At 48.3% G+C, this 27,920-nt stretch overlaps 2 protein-coding genes across 3 annotated transcripts in view; one reads left to right on the top strand and one right to left on the bottom strand.

Moving 5' to 3' along the window:
* Positions 1 to 27,920, bottom strand: part of SND1 (staphylococcal nuclease and tudor domain containing 1) — a 2,092,018-nt gene that overhangs the window by 727,251 nt on the left and 1,336,847 nt on the right. The window lies entirely within an intron of this gene.
* LRRC4 (leucine rich repeat containing 4) lies at positions 592 to 6,663 on the top strand. Its single transcript, XM_078677752.1, has one exon. The coding sequence runs from the start codon at positions 4,259 to 4,261 to the stop codon at positions 6,173 to 6,175; it is 1,917 nt and encodes a 638-aa protein (XP_078533878.1). The 5' UTR covers positions 592 to 4,258; the 3' UTR covers positions 6,176 to 6,663.

Genomic DNA, 27,920 nt, shown 5'->3' with positions numbered 1-27,920 from the left:
GGCCAGAGAGTTCACCACACCTCAGGAGCTCGAATACACAACGTTTGGTTGGGAGAGTTTACAACTCTGGCTCAGAAGACACTGCTTTTGAGGCCCAGGAAAGGCCAGTGGGTGTCAACTGCTGACAACTTAGCAAGGAGCAGCTATCTGGGAGTGGACAAGAACAGTTGGTATAACAATGGGAATCTTTAGCCCCACCTCTTTTGACTTGGAGTTCCCTGGGAGGGATTTTCCTAATCATCCCTAAGAATCTGCCACACAGTCAAGCTTCAGCCACGGTAAGAAGAAAAACCAGTTTTGACTTGTAAGGTAGAAAGGTATCTGATCTAGTGGGGAGTTATATCAAGACCGCAGCTCATGTGCCTGTGGATAAAGACTGCAGCTATTGTAGAATCTAAAAAGTCTGCCGCTAGAGTGAAACTAAAATGACTGCATATGAGTGCATCATGAGGGGTTTCGAAAGAGAGAATAGAGGCTGAACCAAGAAGCAGAAGATGCTCTCAGTCGCAGAATATAGTTTTAAGGAGTTCAGAAAGGGACTGCACAGTGAGAGGAGTTGCTTGCAAAAAGACCAAACTAAGAAAGGGGCTGGGAGAACTACAGCACTAGAGGTTTGGGTTTAAATGATATGTCAAGTGGATTGGCAAGAATTGAGAACTGGAAGGAGTGGTCATCAGAACAGCCAAGTAGGGAATGAAGAAAATAAATTAAACCAGCTCTTCATTTAATTGATAAATAAAAATGGATAGAAGAGAGTGGATTGTGAAGCAACTTCATCCTTAACCTGTGAAAGAAATACATGGCTCCACCAAGGTAAAACTAATTGAGTTTCAGGAGTGAAGGAAATGGATATCAAGGATGGTACAAAAAATGTGAACCTTTCAGAGTGGTAAAACTAATGAAATTCTGAATACTTGGAAAGGACCGAACCAATGTAGCAAAATATGCATGGGAAGAAAATGCTTCAAGGATGTAATACCAAAGGGACTAAATGCGTATTTTCTGGTGGGGGTGGAATACCAGATTCAACAGCTTAAGCTAGAGTCCAATCATACGACCATGGAAGCTGAATATATTACTGTGGAGCACTCAAGGTAAAGTCAGATGACCCAAGAACCCACAGGTAAAATATGTGGGAGAATGTGTTTGTGACAAACCGAAAGTTATTAATTGTCGATTGAAGCATCACCAACAACGAAAAGTATGACTGATAAGTGCCCATATGTGGACCAGTTTTGTGTCAACAACAAAGAAAGTGGGGCGACACTGCAAGCCACTTTCTACTTCATATTAATAAGTAGGAAGAGACAAACTGAGCACTGGTCCACATTTTAATTTGGAAAGACGTGCACTGGCACATGGCGTCAGGGAAGATGCACAACAGAGTAGAACTTGCACCAGGTGTGAAAACAGAAAGAGGACTTTGAGTCAGAGCTCCACCTCACAACTGGTAATCTCTGCGCCAATGTCCAATGCCGTGCGCAAAGCCACTCTGCTGTTGGAGAAAAGAAGAAAAATAACAAAAAAGCAAGATAACTGGGCAGAGTTTAAAAACTGAGTGAAAGTTGGTAGACGAGGAACGAGGGGGGAAACCCAAAAATATTCATTTTCTAAACATCTTTTGTTATTGAGCAAACCCCTGTCACAAGTCAATGACGTTTTCGGCTTTCAATTTCAAACACATCTAGTTAACCCAAATCAAGTTTTCAAAAAGGAGTTCAATTGATTTTCCATTTCCAGTCATGCCAACACAACTCAACCCCCACCTCAGCTCCCCCCCTCACCGCGACACGTCCTTTCAGTATGTAGTAGGCAAACTTTACCTGTTCCGTTTCACGCTAAGGATAGATCACTAACATTCCCCAATCCAAGCCTATACCCCTCGCAACTAACAGCCGGCTCTTACCGTACCGCCACAGCTCTAATGGCGGGCTGTTGAGTGGAGCCAGCGCGGTAGGGCACAAGGCAGGCGCGGCTGCAGAGGCTTGCCTCATCTCCCACAGGATGATGGAGAGGGGACGAGCACCCCGTTACTTTATGCAGCGACGCCCTGGTTTGTTTTCGGAGTGAGCAGCGCGCTGCTCAGCACACTAGACTCCAGCCAGCCCCTGCTCCTATGAGGCGGCATCGGAGAGGGAAGGAGGTCGTCGGCTGGCATTTCTTTTTCGAGACATAGGGGGAGCCAGCAAGCAACGCGTGCCCGGCAGACGCCTGCTCGACAGAGAGCTTTCCACGCTACTGCATGCACGGGCTACCAGGGAGGGGGTTGTGTAGGCGCCTGCATCCGATCAGCTTCTTTAGCTGCTGTCGGACTAGTGAATTGAAATATCTTTCTGTCTGCACATGATTTAATCTCTTTTACACTTGGGCGTTATTCGTTCACACTGTCCCTCCCGTCCCAACACTTGAACAGTGCAGTGGGTGTCTTTAACTGGACGCATCTAGATACCTCCAACGGCATCCTGCGCCCTGGTGTTTCCTGCTCAGAGCAGTGTAACCTTTCAGCACTGTAACCTCAGGACAGCCATGGACACTGCCTCTTGCTCGGCACATGCTAAGGCTGACGTTGATGTTTTTCGGAACGTGGACACCGCGCAACATACCGCGGAATAGGCCACAGGGACTGCCAAAAGTGGCCGAATAAAGCCGGGGCCCAGAGCCACCAGGCCGGTCACGTGGCCACGGTCTGTGTGCAGCTGGGACAGCGAGAGCTGCGCGCGCGGAGCCGGGCTCCCAACTTGGCGGACCGTTTCCCTTCCGTCCGCGAGGAGCCCAGTCAGCAGTCGGCGGCGGTGACGTGGCGGGGACGGCGGGCGAGCCAATCCCTGCCCGGCAGCCGGCGCATCCATCCTGCGTCTGTCCCGCACGAGCCGCGCAGGCAGCAGCGCACGCGGGAGCCGGAGCGCGAGCCGCACGCCCCCTGCCCTGCGAGCACCGAGCCGGCCCCGGAGGAGGCGGAGGCGGGCCAGCGCGGCCGCTCGGCTCCGAGCCGCCGGCATTAACCCCTCGAGGCGCGGCGGAGGGGGTGAGGGGGACGTGTGAGCGCACGGCAGCGCCGCAGCGGCAGCAGCAGCACACTCATGTTCGCCTCCGAACAGCATGCGTCAGCAGCAGCACAGGCACGCTCCCACTGAAGGACAAAAGGATGCGAGAGCAGCCCGGCCGGCTGCAGCCGCCCGCCACAGCACCGAGCAGCCGAGGGCGGCGAGCATGTCAGCGGGCTGCGGCCAGGGCGGCGGGCGGCAGGGGCGCTGAGGGCGGCGACGGCCGGCTGCCCCCGGGGGTCCGCGGCGCGCCCCTCTGCGGGTGCAGCCAGCAGCAGCAGCAGCACCTCGGCTCGGGACAGCGGCGAGCCGCGCACCAGCTCTCCTCCACATTGCTGCACATCCCCTCCTCCCCCCCACCCTTGAGGAACTGACGGATTATTGCTAACAGTGCAAGAGGCAGGCGCAGCTGCTGCAGCTCCTGGCCGGGGAGCCGCTCGGGCTCAAGGAGCGCAGGCAGCGTGAGACGAGAGGAGGCTGCAAAGACAGCAACGCGAGGCTCCCCGCAGCCTGGGGCCAGCCACCGAGCCCCGATGGGAAGTGGTGGGCACGCTGAATACTGCCAGAGACCACCATCAGAAAACCAAGACACAGACCTGCTGGATTGCTGATGATTTTTTTTTCTAAAGGTGCTTAGAGAAGCGAGAAAGCGGTTGAGGGGTTGACTTGGGAATGGAGCATCGTCGCTGGCGCTCCCGACACCCAGCATCGTCGAGAGCCAAGGTTGCGCATCCAAAGTGCTGATGCCCCGACACTCTAGGATGCTTTAAACGATACACCTGCATGACGACCAAGTGGGCCTCATCTCTCGATATTCTTACACAATGCTGCTCTTACTGCTTTTGCTTTGGACTTACTAGAAGCCATTTTGCACCCCCTTTCCTGCAGCCCACCTCCCAGGTTCTTAATGAGTGCATTTGTATAACCTTACAAAAAAAAAAAGCTCGGAAACACTGGTTTGGGAATGCGGCACCAGGTTTTCTCGCGATCCTTGCTTATCGAAGACTGAACGAGCATTCCCTCCGAGGTAGGTGCAATTAGCGCTACCTCTTTTTTTTTTTTAGATAAAGAAATTAGAATCAATTCAATCAACACGCCCCCACCACCTATTCAAATGGAAAAGGGAATTTGCAATTGGCTTAATCCGGGGTAGGGCCAAGTTCTCGCTTCAGTGCCAAATCCCTGACCATGGTGAAATATGAACGTGCCACACCATGAATCTCATGTTGCAGGCAACTGTGCACCATAGCTGGAATGCTGCCCTGCTATCTGTAATCTACCTCATGGTGCAAGCTTGGATTGTGTGTGCAGCCTCAGCTGGACCCCAGAGCTGCCCTTCCGTCTGCTCCTGCAGTAACCAGTTCAGCAAAGTGGTGTGCACCCGGCGGGGCCTCTCCGACGTCCCCGAGGGGATACCCTCAAACACCAGGCACCTCAACCTCATGGAGAACAATATTCAGAGGATACAGGCGGGCACTTTCCGCTCCCTGCACCATTTGGAGGTTTTGCAGCTGGGAAGGAACTCCATTCGGCAAATTGAAGTTGGGGCATTCAACGGGTTGACAAGCCTTAACACCTTGGAGCTATTCGACAACCGGCTGACCGTCATTCCGAGTGGAGCCTTTGAGTACCTGTCTAAGTTGAGAGAGTTGTGGCTCAGGAACAACCCCATTGAGAGCATCCCATCATACTCCTTCAACCGTGTCCCATCCTTGATGAGGCTTGACCTGGGGGAGCTGAAGAAGCTGGTGTACATTTCAGAGGGTGCCTTCGAAGGGCTGTACAATCTGAAATACCTTAACCTTGGGATGTGTAACATAAGGGACATGCCAAACCTCACTCCCCTAGTGGGGCTGGAGGAACTAGAAATTTCTGGTAACAGCCTGCCCGAAATAAAGCCTGGATCTTTCCATGGTCTGCGCTCTTTGAAAAAGCTTTGGATTATGAACTCACAAATCAACTGGATTGAGAGAAATGCTTTTGATGACCTCACATCCCTAGTGGAGTTGAACCTGGCCCACAATAACCTGACTTCTTTGCCTCATGACCTTTTTGCACCCTTGAGGTATTTAGTGGAATTGCACTTGCATCACAACCCATGGGACTGTGACTGTGACGTCCTGTGGCTATCATGGTGGCTGCGCGAGTACATACCCACCAACTCTACTTGCTGTGGGCGCTGTCACTCCCCGCTGCACATGAGGGGCAAGTACCTGGTGGAGGTGGACCAGACCTCTTTCCAGTGCTCAGCGCCTTTCATTATGGACGCTCCTAGGGATCTGAATATTTCTGGTGGCAGAGTGGCTGAACTAAAGTGCCGAACTCCTGCAATGTCTTCTGTTAGGTGGTTGCTGCCCAATGGGACAATTCTGAGTCATGCCTCAAACCACCCAAGAATATCAGTTCTCAATGATGGGACTCTGAACTTTTCCCAGGTTGAGCAATCAGACACTGGAGTTTACACATGCATGGTCACTAATGTAGGGGGAAACTCCAACGCTTCGGCCTACCTAAATGTAAGCTCAGCTGACATGAGCACCAACTATAGCTTCTTCACCACAGTCACAGTGGAGACAACCGAGGTCTCGTCTGAGGACATCTCGTCTAAGTTCAAACCAGTGCCAACTACTTCAACAGGGTATCAGCCAGCGTACACAACCACCACCACGGTGCTCATCCAGACCACCAAGACGCCGAAGCAAGTGGCAGTGCCAACATCGGATAACAACGACAAGATGCAGACCAGCCTGGACGAGGTGATGAAAACAACCAAGATTATCATTGGCTGCTTTGTGGCAGTCACGCTACTGGCGGCGGCCATGTTGATTGTGTTTTACAAAATCCGTAAGCGGCACCAGCAGCGGAGCTCAGTGGCAGCCGCCAGGACTGTTGAGATTATCCAAGTGGATGAGGACATGCCGCCCGGAGGCCCAACGGGCGTTTCAGGTGAGGGGGCAGTTGTGCTGCCCACTATCCACGACCACATGAACTACAGTACGTACAAATCAGCACACAGGGCCCACTGGACAGAAAATAGCATTGGTAATTCTCTGCACCCTACGGTAACGACCATCTCTGAACCTTATAGAATACAGACCCACAAGGAGAAGGTACAGGAAACGCAGATATGACTTTTTTTCAAATTAATAATGCAATAGAATGCACAAAAATCCAAGACAGCAACTTTTGTACAGAGAGAGAGGGAAAGACTTTTCTTGTATATGCTTATATATTAAATCTATGAGCTGGTAAAAGAAACAGATTATATTAAAATTTAAAAATATTTTCTAACTTGTAAGTTCTATTTAAAGGAGAGAAGAGACAGTGTGGTTGGGTGGGGGTGTTGGGAGATATATGCTGGTTAAACGGTAGAATGAATTTCAGTAACCAATGCTGAACACGATGCCAAATTGCAAACAAAAACCTTGGGCATTTTTGGTGATTTTTTAGGAAATGTCGACAAGAAAACTAGCATTTTCGCAAAAAATGAATGCCCCCCTCCAAAAAAATAAACTACAAAATAAGTCCTCAGATGCTTATCTGAAAACACCACACGTTTGTACCGTGCCAAATATTCAAACCGAGAAAAAAATTGCAATAAAAGATTACTTTTTGATCTGTAGAGTATGTTTCGCATTTAAAGGTGTGTCGTGGAACACCTTGCCCGTACCCTGGGTGCTTGGCCAAGCATTCCTGCCGAAAGAAAGCACGCTGAAATGAAGAAAAAAAATAAGCAGGAGGGAGACAGCCCACGCTGGCGCAGCACTGAAATACCTTCACTGCACCAGACTCCTGCAGCTGCCTTTAACCCTCTGTGTTAAGCGAGAGGAAACCGCAGATTTATAGCCTGGTATTGGGTGCAATGAAACAAATTAATGTTTAAATGTATTTAAGCGCTACTGTGTGCTTGACTCGAGACACGATTGTAGCGACATTCAATTTTATGCGGGTTGGGGGAGAAGGGGGTGCGCTGTTTTCCCGCCTTTATCAACGATGTTGTGGTTCTGCGGTGTTTCCAAAGGGCTTAGATTGTGGATGTATCTGGAATGGGGGTTGGCGTTGGAGAAAAGGAAAGAACCGTATAATTAAAACCAGAAACAGGCTGCGAAGCAGGTGCGAAGTGCTAAAATTAGAATTTGCTCTATCTACAAGACAGTTTTAGTTGTCCTCAATTGTGTGCCATGTTAATTTGTGGGGAGTACGTTCTTTGCAGCAGCAGAAAGGTCTCATGTTCCTCGGGTGAGGAAAAGGGTGAGAGCATTATTTATATTACAAATTTACTTCAGCTTAAAAAAATATATATTTGAATCTGATGGCTGAAACGACGATCTAGCTGGACCTTGAAAATTGTGTGTATTTTTGTACATCAATTAAATGTATGCTTTTATAAAAAAAAAAAAAAAAAAAACATTCAGAGACCAGGGGGTCATACTGAATCCAAAGGTCAAAGGCATAAAGAGGACACCATTAGATGAGTGACTTGCCCCCCACACCCTCCCAGGTGGCTTGTGGGTGGCGTAGAGCCAGGGGTTCACGGTGAGCAGATAGGGAGGGCCTTTCCTGTAGTACAATTCAGACTTGCTTTGGCACAGGAATAAATACACATGGGGACCTCAATCCAAGCAGGACAACCAGCCTTCGCCTTTAGCCAGACTACTGCATCTCCTTTATCAGAAGCTCGAACCCCTAATTTACCAAACCAGCCCTATCTGCATACCTCCCCTCCATGTCTTAAGACACGTCATGTGGGCACCCTACTAGAAAAGCTTACATACAGTCGAAATGCGGAAACATGTTCTTTATTTCAGGCACAACAAAACTGTTAATTGATACAGCAATCACTGCTATCCCAAGCAATCTATATAATGCTGCAATCCCACTCACTACCCACAGAAGACTTTAGCAGATGCTGATAGCAGAAGCCAAAGGTCTAGTACCCACTCGGATTGGGGAATAGACCATCACCCCAGAGCAGCCAACCTTCCTCTCTTCATGAGAGTCCACTCCCATTTGTCTGTTTACCAGGTGCTTTTATACCTTTACAGCCAAATGTCACAGAGGGGCTGGGTGCCCCTCAACATGTAGCAGCTTGAAATCTGAACTTCACAGGGCATGCTACATATACTTACCAGTGAACCACTGGGTCGAACGGCCACAGTATCGTCCTCAAATCCTTTCGAGTTGGGTAATTGTTTTTGGACCAAAAGACAACGCAGTTTGTAGGAGTTGCTATGAAAGTGTCCCACAGGTATTAGTCTCAAACAATAAATGTTTTATTTGGAAATAAAGACATGCCTGTGTATGCAGTAATTCTGCCAGTGTGTACATTTTCTGAATAGCCATATGCACGTGTAAATGAGTTTAATGGTATGTGCATATATTAACACTCTTGTAGGCATGCATGTATCAACATCCACGTCACAGCCTCTAAAGGCCCTTCCAGTCAACTGGCGGCCTCCAGTTCTTATTGCCGAGATGACTTCGGTTCAGTAAGGACGCTCTTCTTGGCACCACTGCTGCCACGCAAGCGTTTCTCTTGCCTGCCCTCTCCCTGCAAGAGGAAGCACATCAGCACACTCCAGAAGCAAACCAGTACTACACGCTGCAGGCTGAAAGCCCATTACTCGATAGCCCTCGTTAAATCCTAGTCCATAATTATAGGGTCCACTGTAGTTCCAATAACCGACCGAGGACACTGCACCACTGTGTTCCAAATCTCCCTTCCGCCAAGTAATGCTTGAGAGCCAAAGTCCACACACAATCGAATGATGGGGGCAATGCTCTTTAATGTGGAGGACAGTATGGTGCTTTCATATAAAAGTGCATGGTATTCAGCACCACTAGAAAGGAGGGACCAGTAAACAGTGTTGAGGACCACTTTATATAAATGCATCCATGAGGAATACGTTTGTCTTATTTTAGTGACATGAAAAGCGGATGGGCTGTTCAAATCAGCCACACCTCACCTAGTGGCAGGCTCCGTAAGGTAATAAGAGGCCTTAACACCGGATGGGCAGAGAATACAAATGGCCCGGAAGGACACCGCTTGCCAAACACCACCTGGCGAGGCGCTGGCAGCACATGCTGCATTCTCCCAAAGGTGGCCGTGCACACACAGCTGCCTTTGACAGGATAATCAGGTCGCTTGGAAAGTGGTGGCAGGCAAGGGTCAAAGCGAAGCACCGGTAGACTGCTGAAGGTAGATCACCACTTGGCATCTGAAAGGTGTCCTCACAGAAGGACCTCGAGCATACAGCAACTGCACTATAATACCACCTTTCTCAGCTCAACTCTAAATAACATTCTGCACTCGCAGGTGCTTGGGACACAAATGGGAATTTATCTGGTCTGTTGAAAGTTGGGCACAATCATGCCTGTGGGATTGTATCTCAGATGTATCTGTAAACCCTGAGAAGTGGTAGGGAAGACCCCCACCCATGCCCAGTCAGTGTGCCTTTACATCATGACACTCACTTGGCAAACACCTATTCAACAGTTTACCCATTTATAGGGCAGATAATAAGGGGGCTATTTGCTATGCTTCCATGTCTGCAATGCAGACATAGGCCACTGAACGCGACCAGCTACCGACGTGTCAAGGTACTGAAGGATATCTATGAAGAATCCTGAATTAAAAACACAAAACGCTAGGGACACGTTAAATTGAGGCAAGAGTAGAACAGAGAGGTTAAGCTGGAGATTGCAAACGATGAAACATCTCTTTTGTAGGCGTTTCCAACACTATTAACTTTGTCACAATAGAACTTGGGTTGACTTGCCTCACTGGCCTTCATCAGTCAAAAATCCTCCCAGTTCTGTGTCTATGAAGCCAAAATGCATGACCACTATCCAGAAGTCTTGTAACACATACATATTCATCCACAGTTTGTTCTGAAGAGAGGAACAGTGGGTGGGTGTATTTATAGCCTAAGCTCCGTCAATGACCAGAGGCAATCACATTGATAGCCGGGAAAGGTTGATCAGTCGAGAGGCCCTGGTGGCAGATCTCTGGGCTCACTGCTACCTAGCTCCAGGGACAGGCAAACTCCATCACGCTGCACAATTCACTTATCGTTCAAATTCTCCCAAACTAAAATTTGCTGGAAATCTGCTTCCAGATGTAACTCTTCATAGAAAAGGCTAAAGAATACATGACAAAGCAATGGAATTCAGAACCTTAAAAAGAGCCAGCTTCAACGCGCAGGTCCAAGGTTTTGTAGGATGATAGGTAACTAGCCCGCAGGTTTCCAAATGGTAAAGGGCTGGATTCCATTTACTTTTAATTCCTAAGAGAGCAACGAAGATAGGTAGGTAAACGTTTTGCAAAGGACACCGAGACCTCTCCATACTCTATGTGGATGGAAACCAATTGACACATTTATCTTGTATCTGGACTGCAAAGTGAGCACCACCACTTCCATAAGTTTCTTTTAAGCATCAGTTAGGCCCTTAAAGAAGTAAAAACTAACATGTGGTAATTATTTAAGCGGAGTTGAGAATATTTACAGAAAGCTACAAATAAAGAAATTGTAGGAACCATGGTTTTAAACTGGTGGACCAGGAGCTGCCTGAGGTAACCAAGGCATTTCCAATCTATCAGGGCCTTTGCACCAAAGTCTATCTTTTTCAGGGTGAACTAGGAGTGTTGAAATTTGTGCGCAGAAAAGATACCCCTCCCATTATCAAAAGCCTTATTCTGTGAATACCGGCACATTTGAATTGACTGTTTGATCAATAAATTACAAAAGTGCTTTTCAACGTTATCATTAGATAATTTATATACTTTTGTCAGACAATAGGTAGGAGCAGATTGTAAATTAATGACGTCACCTGCCATACATTTATAAGTTGTGAATACGTGTGCTTCCACCACACTGTGATAAAAAGTGACTGCATGACACCAAAGTGAAAAAATGTGCATGTGTATCTTAAACTATAGAGTAGGTAAAAGTCTAAAAGCAGTAGGGGGTATTTCAGAGCAATCAGTCCATTTTGTTCCAAAAACGTCCATGTGAGGAAATTCTAACGTTGCCAGTTACACGACCCCCAGAGATACTTCGATAAGAAAGGAAACTAGGCTGAAAAACATTAAGAAATATATTAAAGGGGCATGCCCAGTAAAGTAGGGGAGGTCTCGTGGCAAGTGTTACCTAAGCTTTGGCCATTGAACATTTTAAGTGGGAGACACAAGCAACATTAGAATTTTTAAGAGATTTAAAAAAAAAAAAAAGTCCCCCTATATTCTCGTCTAGTTTTTAGTGGTTGAAGGCACCAAAAAGTGGGTTTCTAAGGTCAGCCATCTAAGATCTTTGGAAGACTTGCAGGTCTTGAATACAGGCTCACGCCTAACAGCGTGCTAACTAACCTGCTCACTAGAAACAAGTGAAAGGCAGAAGAGATAAGATTTTCACCATGATTAGTGATGTGATAGATGCAGAGCCACTTCAGTAAAAACCTACTAGACCCACCAACAGCACCCTTGATACACTTTCCTTGAATCCACAGACTGCAGACAAAGTGAAGTACTAGGCCAGCACGGACAAAGGCTGAACCCCCTGTGAATACAAGGAAGTTGGGGACTGGATGTTATGGGGAAAGGAAAAACTAGAGCAGAACGTTCCCATGAGTCAGGTCATAACTTGTGTTTAGCGGCCATGGTCTGGGATAGATCGTTGGGCGAGCCAAGAAAACCTGTGGCACATGGAGGACTGGGGGGGGTTGGGTACACGACAGGAATAAGTAAAGAGCGACTACTATGTACTACACTCAGGAGGGATCTCAGCTTCTGTACTGGGCTCAGTTCTGAAGGCCAAATGGAAACAATACTGGATTCCAAAGAAAAGGGCCCAAAAATGTGGAAGGGCTGCCATGTGAGGAGCCGCATACCTTTGGAGAAGTAGAAATTCTGAATAGGTTATCTGGAAGAAAGATAGTGGGAGCCTTAAGCCAAACCCAAGAGAGACTGGAGGGAAACAGACATGCCTTTTAAGAATGAAAGTGGGGAAGAGGACAGACATTCAAATCTTTCAAAGGAATATGAAGGAAAAAGGATTATCACAAGATAGAGATGCAGAACGTAAGTTGTCAAGGAGCTAAACGATTGAAAGGGACAGTTTAATGTATTTATTTTTATTTCACTATTTCTTGGGCATAAACCAGGCCACTGCAGGCATCAGAACACAATACATTTGTTACGCATGTTGCTGGGGCATCACTGAGCAAAACAGACAGGAACATTGGCTTTACTTATGAGGGAGACAAATTAAGCAAAAGGACTGAATAAGGTCTATGGGTTTGCGAAATTAGAGTAATTTGCTTTCGGTAATTACAACGAATTCCAGCCAATTTTTGTGTAATTACGTGAAATGTAAATCCATAATTTAGCACCACATTTTAGCGCAGTTTTAGATGCAAGAATGCATATTGTGTTTAAACAGGGCAAAGAAACAAAATCACCTTGAACCGGAGCTGCTCACATTCAGTTCCTGTGCATTCATGGTAAATTTTTGTTGCAAATGCCATGCCATTACATAAAGTAGCATAATGGCAAATTTCGGGAATTTCCTGTAACAAGGGTTCTACGAAACTCCTGCAATTACGTGGAAGTAATTTAAATTTCGCCTGCTCCTAATGTCATGTGTTTGGTCTATGGCAGGAGTCATGGTCAGATTGTTTGGATAATCATGAAGTGACCAGGTAGCTAGTACTGTGGATTGGATATCCAGCAAACCAATGGCTATCTTTAACTTGTATAAAATAGATACCAGATTAAGTATTTGGTTCTTATCGTGAAAGCAATCTGTGGACTGAACTTGTCCCAGTTCACCCTGGCAGAGAGGCGAGAGCATCACATCAGGAAGACAACTTACTTGCAACAGTAGACATAGAGGAATAACATTGCAAGTTATGAGAGCAATTGATTCAGTTTCTAGTTACAGTTCACTTGATTATATTTAAAAAAGGAAACATCACTGGCAAGGGTAAAGTCCAAGACTTAGTACTTATTTGGTGAGACAGACAGACACACAGACACACATAGATACAATCATACGTACATATATATTTATATATATATATATATATATATATATATATATATATATATGCATCTTTGTTTCTGCTACAGTGTTCCGCACCTCCTATAATGGCAATTTCCCTGATCTGCAATGTGTGGGTTGTTCAGAGGGAAAGCTTTCAAGATCAAACATGGCACTTGGAAAGTGATGGCATTTTAAGACGAAAAGGGCAAATGATCAATGTGAGTTTGGTGTATGTAATAAGATCACAAGAAATCTTGGAAGAGTCTGCTGCGCTGATTGAACAATGATTGTTGATGGAATTACAATCGCCGGTTGGCAACATATGGTTTTTCGAATTTAGCATATGGACTCTGGAATTGAAAATGGTCTCTGTAATGGGACATGTGAACCGTGGATTATCGTACGTTTTTATTGAAATGTGGGACTATGGTAAACGGTTGATTCATGGATTCAGGATCTGATTTTTACTAATCTGTGTTGCAAGTAGCACAGACTTCTTTTTTGATACAGGCAGACAATAATTTTGCTTCATTCATCACATCCATAATTCAAGGTTGAGGCATCTTTTTGACACATTACCATTTTTTTTAACTCGTGGCGTAGAAAGGATAAGGCTGGTACAAGTGCATTTAATTACCCGATGGCTGACATCAGGAATGTAGAGATGCACATAGGTATTTAACATTGCTAACTTGAAGGAAGCAATCTTGTTCCTATCATCATATCATTTACGACAGTCGCTTCCCTGTTTGCATTCCCCTTAAAAGACCCAGCTGGTAAATGGTGTCACAACAAGTCTCAAAACACAAGTTGACTTCATCAAAAAAGCAACCTTCTAGAGCTAATATTTATTGTTAGATTGTAAGCGATGAGGGATTGAGCAATTTGAAGTGTGTTTTTTCTCTATACTGTATGGCCCCTTTAACGGCACAGGGGACATTCAATTAATCAGAAAGAAGCCGAAACATTACATTCCTAAGGGCGTTTTATTCAATATCGGCAAAAAGGCCACAGCTATATTTTGTCCATCACAGACGACTGCAAGAATAGAAAAGGTGATCCTGACTTTGTCTGTTCTGTGTCAGGTGAGACACATTTCAATATGTGGTTATGCATTGGTATTAAGGGTGATACATGAAAATATACATGTTAGGAGTGACCTTAATGAGTAGAGAGGTCTAGAGAATCGTAAAGCGTGATACCCAACACATTTGAAGATGCAACTGTGCAGTGAAGCCTAAACTCGACCCCTGTGGTGTAACGTCAAATAAAGGGAGGGAGTGGGGCCTCTCTCATCCATCACTATAGCAAGATGAAAAGGGATAAAGATTTGGACGGCATGTGCATGGATTGTCTAACAATCCTTCTCGTTTGTTCATCAGTCTTCAGGCAGGTTCCTGGTGCTGAACAAACACAATGTGAACATTCAAGCCCAAAAAAGGGGGGGCCAGGGGCGAGAATGCACGTATGCGCACAGCAATGCTAGTGATTGAGGTAATAAATGTAATATTTACGAGCATTCTATTTTAGTCATGTGGTTATGTTGTCTTATGTGAGGATGATGGTTCTACTAGATGTACAAAAAACTGGGATGTCTTAGGTAGTGTAAGACCTTGTGTGTAGCTGCCCACTGAAAATCAATGTGGTACTAAAAATTAAGTTTCGAAAACGGATTACCCAAAACTGGCATTTGTTTTTTTAGACAAAAGGGGGAATGGGAAATTCCCGGGATGAAGACTAGAGCTGTGCAGTACTGCGGGAAAGGGGGCAAGCATTCATTCTGCATTTGAAACAGGGTTCTTCTAATAAAGCAACAGGAACCAAGGGTGCCCAATGCTCTTGTAGGGGGTCGGTGGAGGTGGTTCGGCTAGGTCCCCTCTTTAAAACACGCACGGCCCCTCTGAATTCAAACATCAGTGGCTATGAAAGAGTGCGACTGCAGAGAAAGACGAGATTAAAAAACGTCCCAGTGAAACATGTTAGAAAAAGCTTCACGCAGGCATGATAAACCTGAAAACCGACAAAATATTTACTGGCACTAGGCCTAGCAAGGAGAAGCTTTTGCATCGTCTCCCACCAAGACCTCACATGCTGCCATGCAAGCTGCAGCATCAAGGCATGAATTGCTGATGGGAACTGGTGACACATTTAAGCGAAAAACGCAATGCAAGAAGGGCTAGCGGAAGAGAGGGAGGGGGCATGGTACGGTCTTTGGTGCTCATCGTGGAGGAAGGGTGACGCCCCCTTCACCCCCACTTCCCGATCCATGCTAGATCCAAAGTGCTGAAGAGGGAATTTCACACAGTGCTCTATGCTCCGGATCCGCGGCTCATTCAGCCTCTGCGTCCCACCCCCTCTCCCACACACAGAGGAGTTTCTTAGCAACACCAGAGTCCAGCTCGGAGTCCGCGAATCTGCATGGCAGCCATTGATCAGGCCCAACATCTTTCCGGCGCTAGATGCAGCCGGGCTGTTGCAAGTGGCGGGGGATTGTCAGGAGGGGCAGGGTGGAGGGAACGAGGTGCTAAGGGGCAGGCCACATTAGCATGCATATCAGGGCTAGATCGTAAACGGGGCCCACCATCTCGCAGCGCCTTATCCGCATAGAGCTTGGCTTGGCTTCAAGCATGCGTTCACTAGAGCAGGAGGAAAGCCAGGTCTGGGCGAGCTTCCCTGCCAGGGGAGCCACACAGGATGGCTGCATATGCAAAAAAAAAAAAGCACAATTAGGGTTTGCAGAGTCATTTTTTTAAATTCACTGACAGGTCGCCATGGGCAACTTCATGTAGCAAATAAGGGGCTGGGGGATCTCAGGAGGCTAAGGGACCAATCCATGGCAGCTTGAAAATGAACACCCGCCATATGTCAATGCAGAAAGGCCAGAGAGCCTGGCTTAAGGGTTCTCATGTAATCCAAAATGAGTGGTTCACCGACTTCACCAGTATACCTGTGCATGACAACATACACGTATATAGCCTTGCCCTGTCAAATCCGTGAAGAGCCTTGGCGTGGGCATCTCTAGTGACTTATCCATGGGGCCCCAGATCAGTGCGGTTACGTCATCCTGCTTTTTCCATCTACGCAGGATACGTAAAATCTGTAGATTTCTTACCAGAGACGCACTGATCCTTGTCATCATGGCCCTGGTCACGTCAAGAATTGACTACGCCAACACTCTGTATGTCGGTATTCCCGCATACCTCCTTCACAGATTGCAACTTGTGCAAAATCAGGCAGCCCGCCTGGTCTACCATCAACCTCGACACCAGCATGTCTCGCCACTACTGCGGAGCCTTCATTGGCTCCCAGTGGCTAAGAGCTGTACTTTTAAACTGGGCTGCACAATCTTTAAAGCCCTCTCTGACCTTGCCCCCACTTTTATTTCCTCTAAATTGAAATGTTATGTTCCCTCCAGAGACCTTCGTTCTTCTGGCCACAATCTGCTGGTTGTCCCAAAAATTAAACGGAAAAAACATGGCGGCTCCTGCTTTTCCTTTTGTGCCTCTAAGACCTGGAACTCCCTCCCGTCCGCCCTTCGACACTGCCCCACCTATGGTGGATTCCGTAAAATGTTAAAAACTTACCTTTTCCAGTCTGCTTTTGAGTAATACACACCTTTGCCTTCCCACATTTGTTATGAGCGCCATGAAACCGTATGGTGACCGAGCGCGGTACAAAACTTTTTAACATAACATATGGAGAGCATTAGAGATACACAGTATACGTCTTTGGACCCATGGGCGGTTATGCGAATATAAAGCTAGATGCAGAGGCTATGGGAGCACATTGATCTCCAGAGGGGCCATTGACGTACACTAGGGGCCCAGGAAAGTGCACTCCATACTGTAAATTTGAATTTCACTATGTGTATTGTCAATGACAAGATGCTTACAGTTTGGAGAATATACAATATACATTAGTAAGTGTCCACGTCATGCAAGTTAAGAGGTGGTGACACTAGACGAGTGATGGATTTTTTTTGCATTGTGCTGAGGAGTTGTTTTGCTAAGTTGTGCTGGTTTACAGTATTGTCTTACGATCTTTTCGCTTTGTATTTCGTGGTGTTGTCAGTGTTATTTTGTTGCGTTTTTGCATTATTTGTGCCATTTTTTCCTTTTTCTGTTGCAATTACTGCGTAGTTGTGTTCTTTGCTCTACATTTGTGTGTTTTGGTGCTGTTTTATGCTATTTCGTCCTATTGGTTTGATCGTGTGATGTTGGTATATGTTGTGTTTTTCTATTTTATTCACATTAGCCAATGTGTTCCAGTCTTCCTCTGCAGTGTGCCAGGATGTTACCATTGTGCTCATACTGTTGTGATCTTGGTCTGTGTTGAACTGTGTACTGTTTTATTGAGGTGTTTTGTATTGTAAAGTAGGGATGCGCTATTGAGGTGTTCAATTGTATGATTTTATCTCGTTTGGTGTTGTGGAAATGTGTTGCATGTGGGTGTTGTGTGGTTACATTGATTTATTTGGATCTTTCTGAGTGTATGATGCCATTGCCCCGTATTCATATAAGGCTATGTTAGAGACATAGTGCAGAACTACTGCCCGGTACCCCCCCATCATTACACTAATCAGGGACCAGGGTTTCATAGGAGTGTTTTTGGTGTGTTACTTAGGCATCAAAGACAGATGACAGTTTAGATTCAGAAAATAAGACGAGTCAAATGGGACATCCCAGTACAAAAGGGTGGAAATCCACACTGGCCTGAACACATGTCTAAATACCAGCAACTAAAAGGGTGCTGAAACATGAACAACAAATGCCACATTCATACTAAAGTTATTTCACTGGGAGACACTAGGAGACAGACAAGCCAGAAGCTTTGTGCTAAAAGTGTTGTAAAATACACAGTCTAATATTCTACATAATACCACTGTTGACTGCGTGGGGGCCATGACACACAAAAGGCACAGCCCCAAAAGGGCCATGATGTCCTTCTTTGTCAACAATAGTAAGAAACATAGCATTACACTAAATGGGTGTGTATATACAGTTCGTGATGTGTTGCTTTACATAAATCGTTGACCTAAAGGAATTTAAGAAGAACCAGGACACCAAGTCAATTCCATGCAATAGTTTATACTGCATTGATTCGCCCTTGTGACAATTAGCATAGTTGTTTGGCTCTGTAGTGTCATTTTAACTTGTTAACCGTGAGGCAGTAAGCAGTGTTTTTCTCAACTTTGCTGCTGTACTGCAGTCAGATCACAGAATGTGATCCTTGAAGTGAAATCATAAATGCATGAATCTGCGTCCATTTGACACCATCTCTCATAGTATCCTGCTGAGCAGGCTCAGAGAGATTGTTGTCAGAGGTCTGGCATTTGACTAGTTATTTGTCAGATAGAACACAATGTGTTCAGCTGGACTCATGTGTGTCACCTACAACTGCGGTGCACAAAGGGGGTCCCCCAGGGCTCTATATTGAGCCACACGTTGTTCAATCTCTATGTCGCTCCCCTGGCCTCCATCATCAGACAGCATTGGTTTGAAACCATCTCGTATGCGGATGAAACGCAATTGATAGTACACATTGAGAAAAACCCTGCGGATACCAAGGCCAAGTTTATCAATTGTATGATGACCATTGCTAAGTGGATGAGGGAAAATTTTCTGCAACTAAACTCCTCTAAAACTGAGATATTGCTGTTTGGCAAGGCAGATACATTGTGGAGTGCAGATTTGTGGCCGATAGAATAAGGAGAAGCTCATGTTCCTAGGGGCTGGGCTAAGAACCTAGGGGTCAAAATAGATAAACTCTCAATGGAAGATCAGGTAAAAACTCTCGCAGGCACCTGTTATGGGACCATGCGGTCACTCAGAAAGATCTTCCCCTGGATTCCTTTGACTGCTAGAAAGACCCTGATTCAGGCGCTCCTTATGAGTCGCCTTGATTATGGCATCTCTTTACTGGTAGGTATCAGGGAAGATTTGCTATCTAAGTTGCAAGTGGTGCAGAACACCGCAGCTCGCCTGGCTCTTGATAAACCAGCACGAACCCCTTCCCTCCCCCCTCTTGCGCTTTCTACATTGGCTCCCCGTAAAGAAGCGTGCCATCTTTAAGTTGCTTTGCATGGTCTTTAAGTCCCTTCACAAGCTGGGTCCGGCATATCTGACTAAAGAGATCGAATGTTACCAACCGGGGAGACAACTTAGATCTAGCAATCGCAACTTACTTTGTGGGAGGAGAATAAGGAAAGTTAAAATGGGAGGACGTGCTTTCTCTTATCTGGCCCCCACACATTGGAATGAGCTTCCTGAAGCTATTCGTGCCTGCACTAACTTTGTACAATTTAAAAAGCTGCTTAAGACCTGGCTGTTCTAAAGAGCGAAGTCCTTACTCCTCTTCCAGTCGCTTCTCTTCTCGGGCGACGAGAGATCCCCTTGGGGATGATTCGTGCGCCTTATAAATGAGTTAATAATAATAATAATAACAATCAGTACACTTGTTCCACACTACATACGTAGTTTATGGGTCACATTTGTTTTTGAGGGTGCAGGGACTTGGCGAGTACCTGTCTGAAGCAGGCATCTCGTATAGGAATGCAAGCAACACAAGAGGGACAAGGTGCTGAACAGCGCTAGGGGAATCTGGCCCCTTACTGATGGTGAAGTGTAGCATAGAAGTGTATAACTAAAATATGTGCAACACAGCACTGCTGACATGGTGGACCAAAACAAAAGCATACTAGCCTCTGCATCTAATCGGCATGGATTTGTAATGTGCTTACTTGGTTAGCTTTGTTTAACATGTTGGTCAGGTGACCACCATGAACAAAAGTGTGTTTTGGTATGTTCTTTGGGTCATGGTTTTGGCATCTCTGTGGAATTTGGATCTCAATCATACATACCACTGTTCTTGTGAATCTATGTACATGCGCCTTGTGCGCAGACGCAGTGTCTACTCACCACGACATGAATATTGAAAGTTTCTACTAGTCATTCTCACACATGCATTTACTGCTCCCTATGCCCATTAAATGTCAATTCACCCCCAGACATCAACTCGCGAAGGCCATCTTCACGTCTACCCACATAGCTCTCCCCCTTGCTGCCCTGCATTCCACGACAAGCCAGGTCTCCATCTCCAGTCCTGAATGTTTCACTTACAAATCACTGGTCTCAGGTGTGTTAAGTCTAATGAACAGAATGGGAACTAATGCAACAACGCCTAAAATGAATTACCCTGTGTGTCCTCCCATGCAGCCCTGTTTGAGCATCCCCTAAGCTATGAGCACATTCAAACAACGCACATCTGTGTTTTATGCAGATATTATGCAGATCCTGCTCTATTTCATGCTGTGCACGGACCTGCTGTCTGATTGGCAAGCCATATCACCACACACACACACATAGCTGTTCAAACCACCTTTTGGCCGCCTTCCTGTATGGCCACACGTGAAGAAGAGAAAATTATTTACTGTTCATTGATGATATTTTGGATTACTTCATGACAACTGTGCAAGCAAATTGAAGGAAGGAACCTCTTAGATGTCACGAACAATACTTGCAATAATATAGCTTCATATATGTGGTATACTTTTAAGTGTTCTATTAAACTAATTGATTAACAGCTGTTGGGGCGGGGGACACCAGAAATAGCCAAATAAGTGTTTAGCAGTGAAGTGTATAATAGGTTTGCCAGATGGGTACCCAGACAAAGCACACAGAGGTCAGAAAACATTCACTGCATGACCAGCTTCTAGTTTGTAATCTGTTAATTTTTTTTATTAAGAAAGATAGTTGCTTACCTTCCCAACGACCCTTGTGAAGTATGGTGAATGCAGTAGCCAAATGCGTAACATTTGCCTGACTGTGCTGTTCCCAATAGTCATTCTTGCACATCTGCACGTGCAGCCCCAGTTCTGCATGGCTGACATGTGTGGCCCCGTGTGTGCCATCTATGTTTCAGTTCATTAGTACAATTTTATATGGACCCTACTCTAAGCCCACCGAGACACCATTTTCTCCATGTCAATCGATACAGCTTTCATTCATTTTTCATGATTTAGCAGCTCCCAGTCGATCTACCAAAATATCCACTTCCTTCCATTAAATCATTTGTGCGGTTCCCATTTTTCTGCCTGCGTATAAAGGTTACCCTGACAGAATCTTCCATCACCCCGCCTTACACGTCCCTCTTTGTCCCCCTCCACCAAGGCAAGCATCTTCTGCTACCCACGCCTTTGTGACCTTTAACAAAGCCCCACTGTTTATCTACAGCAACACAGGCCCCTTGTATATTTCCTGTCGACTTACTTCCTATATGGAGAGCCATAGACCCCTTTTCTCCCTGCCTGCTTAGAGTGTCCCCTTCTCCATATTCTTCTAATCAGCTGTCTATTCTGAGTCTATTCGTGCAGCACCCAGCTCTACACAGGTCCACACAGTCACAACCATGCACAAAGCCTGCTTCCGCATGCATCTAAGCATTCAATATGTATATATACAACCCGACACCCCCATTCTTGAAGTCTGCCCATGGACTGCCTTCTATGCCAGCTAACTCCCAGAGGCTGTCTTCAAGCCGGGCAAGTTCCATTGCCCACACCTGCCGCCCCAGACCCCTTTACTATATTCACCTACATTTCTTCGCTGGCCCATTCACTATGTACACTCAACCCTTTTTGTGAAGCCCCTTTAACCAGATCTATTTCCTAAGTCTTCCCTGAGTGAACACTTGGAATAGCTTCGTGATAGATTCAGATACTCAGTGAAGAGTTATTTGATACGTTTTTGCAAGGTGCAATCAGGCCTACGAGAAAGTATGCAAAGCAAGCAGCTTTTCAGGCGCTGATAGGACAGTTGCTGGATTACATGCGGGAATGTGTCCAGGGGCTACTTTCTGTACATAAGTCAGCATAACAACTATATGCACGAGTAAGATCAAGGCACGGTTTAGGTGATGATGAAAATATGCAGCCTTGAGCTGGGAGCTTGGCAGGTGATTCACCACACGGACAGCCGTACTGAAAGCGATGAACTGGTGAAGGACTGGCACAACAGTGCCGGCAGGGAGGTTAGCAGTCGTAGTGCCGGCTATGCAAGTGTTGAAGTAAATTTGCCAGTCTTCGAACCTGCCCGCAGTTCGTTGCGGGGCCTTTGCTGCTTTAGTTTCAACGCCTCGTCAGGATGGTAAGCGCTATATAAATATCTGCAGGAACCTGTCTCAATCTGGTGGAAGCGTGGCAGTCATGTTCGCCTACACTGCAATATTAGTGTTTGCAGGCGGCTGTCCTTGCGCTGATGGATGAATAGGTGTATTAAAAACTGCAGGGAGCTGCCCGTGTAGCTGTATACGCAAGTCAGGCAACTTGGCACCTGCAGGGCGCTGTCCAAGAGCTGACAGCAGCCTAGCAGTGTTATTGTCTGCAGGGAGCGGTTCCGATGCTGATGACTTTGTGGCAGCTTTGGTGCCTGCAGGGTGCTGTGCTGATGTCATGCGTGGCAGCCCTCGGACCTGCACGAAGCTAGCAGTAGTTGGCAGGGCCTGAGCAGCTTTAACGCATGCAGGGTGCTGTCCAGGTGCTGATCTAAGCGTGCCACCCTTACTATCGGAAGGGAGCTGTACAGGTGCTGAAAGGAGGCGTGGCAGCCTTAATGCCTGCAGGAAACTGTCGTGCTGCCAATGAAATGAAAAGGAGTTTGTTGAGTGCGCTAAACCAGAGGGTATCAAAGTGCTAAGCCAACTCAAAGACATACCACTACCGCAACAGGGGAATCTCCCGGAGAAGGAAAACAAAAGGACATAAGCCAGGTTATATATAAATGGATTTGTAGAGCAGTCTAATCACCCTTGAGAGTACCCAGGCGCTGCTCATAGGCAGAGGGAGATGAATCGATTTGCCCAGAATCACTGGGGGGAGCGTCAGTATACTGACAAGCGCATGCCTGACTCTGAAAGGAAAGTAGTGGGTTAAGAAAAAGTGGTGAACTGGAGCGCGGCCAGAGTGGTTGCCAGCATCTGACACCTTGCACGCTTTCCATCCACCACTTCGGTGTTAACCTCAGTTAGGACATACCACGTCTCAGGGGTATGCCAGACATTGGGTCACGTGGTCACTGCCACACAGGACTTAAACTAGAGCTAATGGAGGAGGTCTAACTAGGCAGGGATCAGCCTAGCGCTCTTGTTTTCTCATTATTCTACTGGAGCAGGACCAAGGCTGATTTGCATGTGGCTAGTCTACCACAGCCGGCAGAAAATGATGGTTAGGAATGCGGCACCAAGCGAGTGCCAGTGGTTGAGACTTTGCAAGTATTCTATCCATCACCTTAGTGTTTTCCTGTGACTTTGTACAAGCCTGGAACTGTGGGAGTGCGGATGCACGCATAGCACCCTAGAACTTGCACTCAGTGGTATACTGAGGTGTCGGACAGCCTTATTTGCCTTCGGTCCCATTGTTTCCCCGTCCCTGGGCCCCCTGCGGCCCCACCCCCGCCGGACAGCCTTATTTGCCTTCAGTCCCATTGTTTCCCCGCCCCCTGCCCACTCGCTGCTCCCGCCTCCCAGCTGCTCCTCCCTCCCACCTCCCCATAAATGTCGGAAGCTGCGCGGTGAGGTGAGCGACCCCTGACCCTCCTGGTAGGTCGCTCCCCCTCCACGCAGCTCCGACTGTGTGCCGCTGCTGCCAATGCCACTGCCGCTGGTAGTGTCCTCTGTCCCTTCGCTTCTGTGCCACTGTCTACCCCTCGTTGTGCCCAGTTTTTCTCCTCTGTGCCACTAGGTTTTCTCCCCCCCCCCCCCGTGCCCCATTTTGCCTTCGGTCCCATTGTTTTCCCGCCGCTGTGCCACCTGCGGACCCGCCCCCTCCCACTCGCTGCTCCCGCCTCCCAGATGCTCCTCCCTCCCACCTCCCCATAAATGCCGGATCCTCGCGGCTGCACCTAAGGCAAGCCAGTCTGCGCCAGTCTGCGCCTGGACCGCGCCCAGCACCAGAACCCCTCGACCCCGCGAACGCCACAACACCAGACTCCACTAGGACGCCAGCACCCTCCACTCACTCAATGCTGGCCGAAACCACATCTGCTTCCAGGCCACCCCGATACGGACCCTGCTCCCGCCACACCTGCAGCTTCACCTGCAACAGAACCACCAAACCTCCAAGGACTGGACCCAACCACCTCCGCTGCATACTGCTCAACACCCGCTCCGCACGCAAACACGACATTGAGCTCTGGGATCTGCTCGACACCTACGCCCCAGACTTGGCCTCACTGAGACCTGGTGGAACGACTCCTCGGCGCCCGACATCGCCATAGCCATCTCGGATGGCTACAAGATCACCTGCAGGGATCGCGCCAACGTAATCGGAGGAGGAATAGCCATCATCCACAAGTCCACCCTCAAGGTCGCCACCCACGCAGACGACACCCTCAACACCGCCGAACACCTGCACTTCCGGATCCACACCGACCCCAACACCATCCTCAGAGGAACACTCATCTACAGACCCTCAGGACCCCAGGCTCAGTTCAGCGACTCCATCGCCGACCTCGCCAGCACCCACGCACTCGCCTCCACGGACTACATCCTCCTCAGGGACCTGAACTTCCACCTCAAGAACAACGACGCCAACTCCGCCACCCTGATCGCCAACCTCGGCCCCAGACAACTAGTCACCGCATCCACTCACGCCGCCAGCCACACGCTGGACACAGTCTTCTCCACAGGCACCCACATCGCCTTCGACCACACCACCGAACTCCACTTGACCGACCACCGCTGCATCCATTTCACCTTCAAAAAACCAACCACACACCACCTCACCCAACAGCTGTCTCGCCGCTGCTGGAGCAAAGTCACCGAAGACCAGCTGATCACCATCCTCGCCCAGAAGCCACCCACCGACCCCACTAACCCAGACGCCGCAGCCCGCAACCTCAGACAGTGGATCGACAACTGATCCAACACCCTCGCCCCCCTCAAGAAACCCAACAGCCATGCCAGCAAGAGAGCCAACTGGTTCACCGACGAGCTCCAGACCTCCAAACACGCATGCCGGAAACTGGAGAAAATATGGCTCCACGAACGCACACTGGACAACCACGCAGCCCACAAGGACGCCACCCGCAGACATCACCACCTCATATGATTAGCCAAGAGATCCTCCTTCAAAGACCGCTTGGATAACAACGCACACGAAAGCAAAGAGCTCTTCAGCATCGTAAAGGAACTCTCCTACCCCAGCGCCTACGCCAACGACATCCCGCCCTCACAAGAACTGTGAGACTCACTAGCCAGTTTCTTCCACCGCAATATCGCTGACATCCACGACAGCTTCATCACCACAAACGCCCCTACTACACCAGACTCCATCTCCCCTGTGAACGCCACCAGCGCCATCCGCCTGACCTCCTGGTCCAACGTCTAAGACGACGAGACACGCAAGGTCATGAACTCCATCCACTCAGGATCTCCGTCAGACCCGTGCCCACACAACGTATTCAACAAAGCAGACGCAGCCATCGCACCCAAACTACTGAAGGTCATCAACATCTCCTTCGAAACAGCGACATTCCCGGAAAGCTGGAAGCACGTCGAAATCAACGCCCTCCTCAAGAAGCCCAAGGTGGACCCCTAGAACTTCCGGCCCTGCTCCCAGCAAAGGTCATCGAGAAAATCGCCAACAAGCAATTGGCCCGCCACGTGGAAGACAACAACATCCTAGACCCGTCCCAGTCCGGATTCAGACGAAACCACAGCACCGAGACAGCCCATATCGCCCGCCACAGACAACATCAGGCGCCAACTAGACAACGGTGAAACATCAGCCCTCATCCTCCTGGACCTCTCGGCCGCCTTCGACACGGTCTGCCATCGCACTCTAAAGACACGCCTCCTAGAAGCCGGAATCCAAGAGAAGGACCTTGACTGGACCACGTCCTTCCTCTCCGGCAGAACCCAGAGCGTCCGCCTCCCACCCTTCCGATCCAAAGCCACAGACATCATCTACGTCGTCCCCCAGGGCTCATCCCGACGCTGTTCAACGTCTACATGGCGCCCCTCGCAAAAGGGACCCGCCATCACGACCTCAACATCATCTCCTACGCCAACACCCAGCTCATCCTCTCCCTCACCAAGGACCCACACACCGCCAAAACCAACCTCCACGAGGGAATGAAGGCCGTCGCCGACTGGATGAGGAGCAGCCGTCTGAAGCTGAACTTGGACAAGACGGAGGTACTCATCCTCTGACCCACCACCTCAGCCTGGGATGACTCCTAGTGGCCGACCACACTGGGAACAGCACCAACACCCACCGAACCATGCACGAAACCTAGGATTCATCCTCGACTCCTCCCTCTCCATGTCTAGGCAGGTCAACGCCTTCTCCTCCTCCTGCTACAACACCCTTCGCATGCTCCGCAGGATCTACAAGTGGATACCGACCGAAACAAGAAGAATGGTGACACAGGCCCTCGTCAGCAGCAGACTGGACTACGGCAACACACTCTACTCAGGAATCCCAGCCAAACACCTACGACGACTACAACGCATCCAAAACGTCTCCGCCCGACTGATCGTCAACGTCCCCCGCTGCAGCCACATCACCCCCCACCTGAGAGACCTACACTGGCTCCCCGTCGACAAGAGGATCACCTTCAAGCTGCTCACCCACTCACACAAAGCACTCCACAACGCCGGACCAGCCTACCTGAACAGCAGACTCAGCTTCTACATCCCCACCCGCCAGCCTCGCCCTCGCCGCTGTCCCCCGCATCCAACGAACGAACTCCGGCAGCAGATCCTTCTCCTACCTCGCCGCCAAGACCTGGAACACCGTCCCTACCCACATACGGGCGAAGACCTACTCGCCGTCAGAAGACTCCTCAAGACCTGGCTCTTCGAGCAGTAGCAGCAATCCCCTTCCCCTCAGCGCCTTGAGACCCTCACAGGTAAGTAGCGCGCTCTACAAGTACTCTCATTGATTGATTGATTGCAAGTACGGAAGATGAGGGTTTGCAGAAATGTGTGCTGGGATGGCATGGATAAAGACATTGCAGAGTCACTAGCTACAGGGAGCGACATGGGTGCGGATGGAAGCCTGCAGGGAAAGGTCCAGTTGCCAATGTACAAGTGGCAGCCTTAATAGGCGCAGTGAGCTGTCCATGTACTGGAAGGAGCCTCCTAGCCTCAGCTGTACTTAAGGTACTAAAGGATGTCGGTCAGTATCAGTACAAGCAGTGAGCAGCACATGCGCTGATGAAGGGAGTGCAGCCTCAGGATCAGCAGGGAGCAGTCAAAACACTTATCACGGATAGAAGCAGGGCAACCCTCAGTACTAGCAGGAAGCTGTGCATGCACTCCTGGAAGGAAGCAAGGCAACCTCGAGATCTGCAGGGAGCTGTCCATGCATTCCTGGAAGGATGCCCGGCAATCTTAAGATCTGCAGGGAGCGGACCATGCACTCCTGGAAGGAAGGAAGGCAGCCTCGAGATCTGCAAGTAGCGGTCCTTGCACTCCTGGAAGGAAGCAAGGCAGCCTCGAGATCTGCAATTAGTTGTCCGTGTACTCATTGAAGCAAGGCAGCCTCGAGATCTGAAGGGAGCTGTCTAATGTCTGATGGAAGCAGGGGAAGCTCGGGACCTGCAGGGCGGTGCATGTGCGCTAATGGAAGCAGGAAAAGCTGGGAAGTGCAGGGGGCTGTCTAGCTGGTGATGGGTCCATGGCAGCTTCCTTACTTGCAGTGAGCTGCCATTTAGTGCGTTTGTTAGGGTGCGGGCGGTGGGCGCCTCGGATCCCGAATAAAACACGATAAGAGCCTGAACTCTGCGCAGTACAGTGACTCGCATAAACGGCAAAACGACGCCCAGTTCTAAGTGGA

Source organism: Lissotriton helveticus, chromosome 1_1 (genome assembly GCF_964261635.1).
Source record: "Lissotriton helveticus chromosome 1_1, aLisHel1.1, whole genome shotgun sequence".
NCBI lineage: Eukaryota > Metazoa > Chordata > Amphibia > Caudata > Salamandridae > Lissotriton > Lissotriton helveticus.
The sequence above is the reverse complement of the archived record's forward strand: the minus strand, read 5'-3'. Positions and strand labels throughout refer to the sequence as shown.

Coding starts and splice junctions, on each gene's coding strand:
- LRRC4 (XM_078677752.1), top strand. CDS start 4,259: ATGAATCTCATGTTGCAGGCAACTGTGCACCATAGCTGGAATGCTGCC.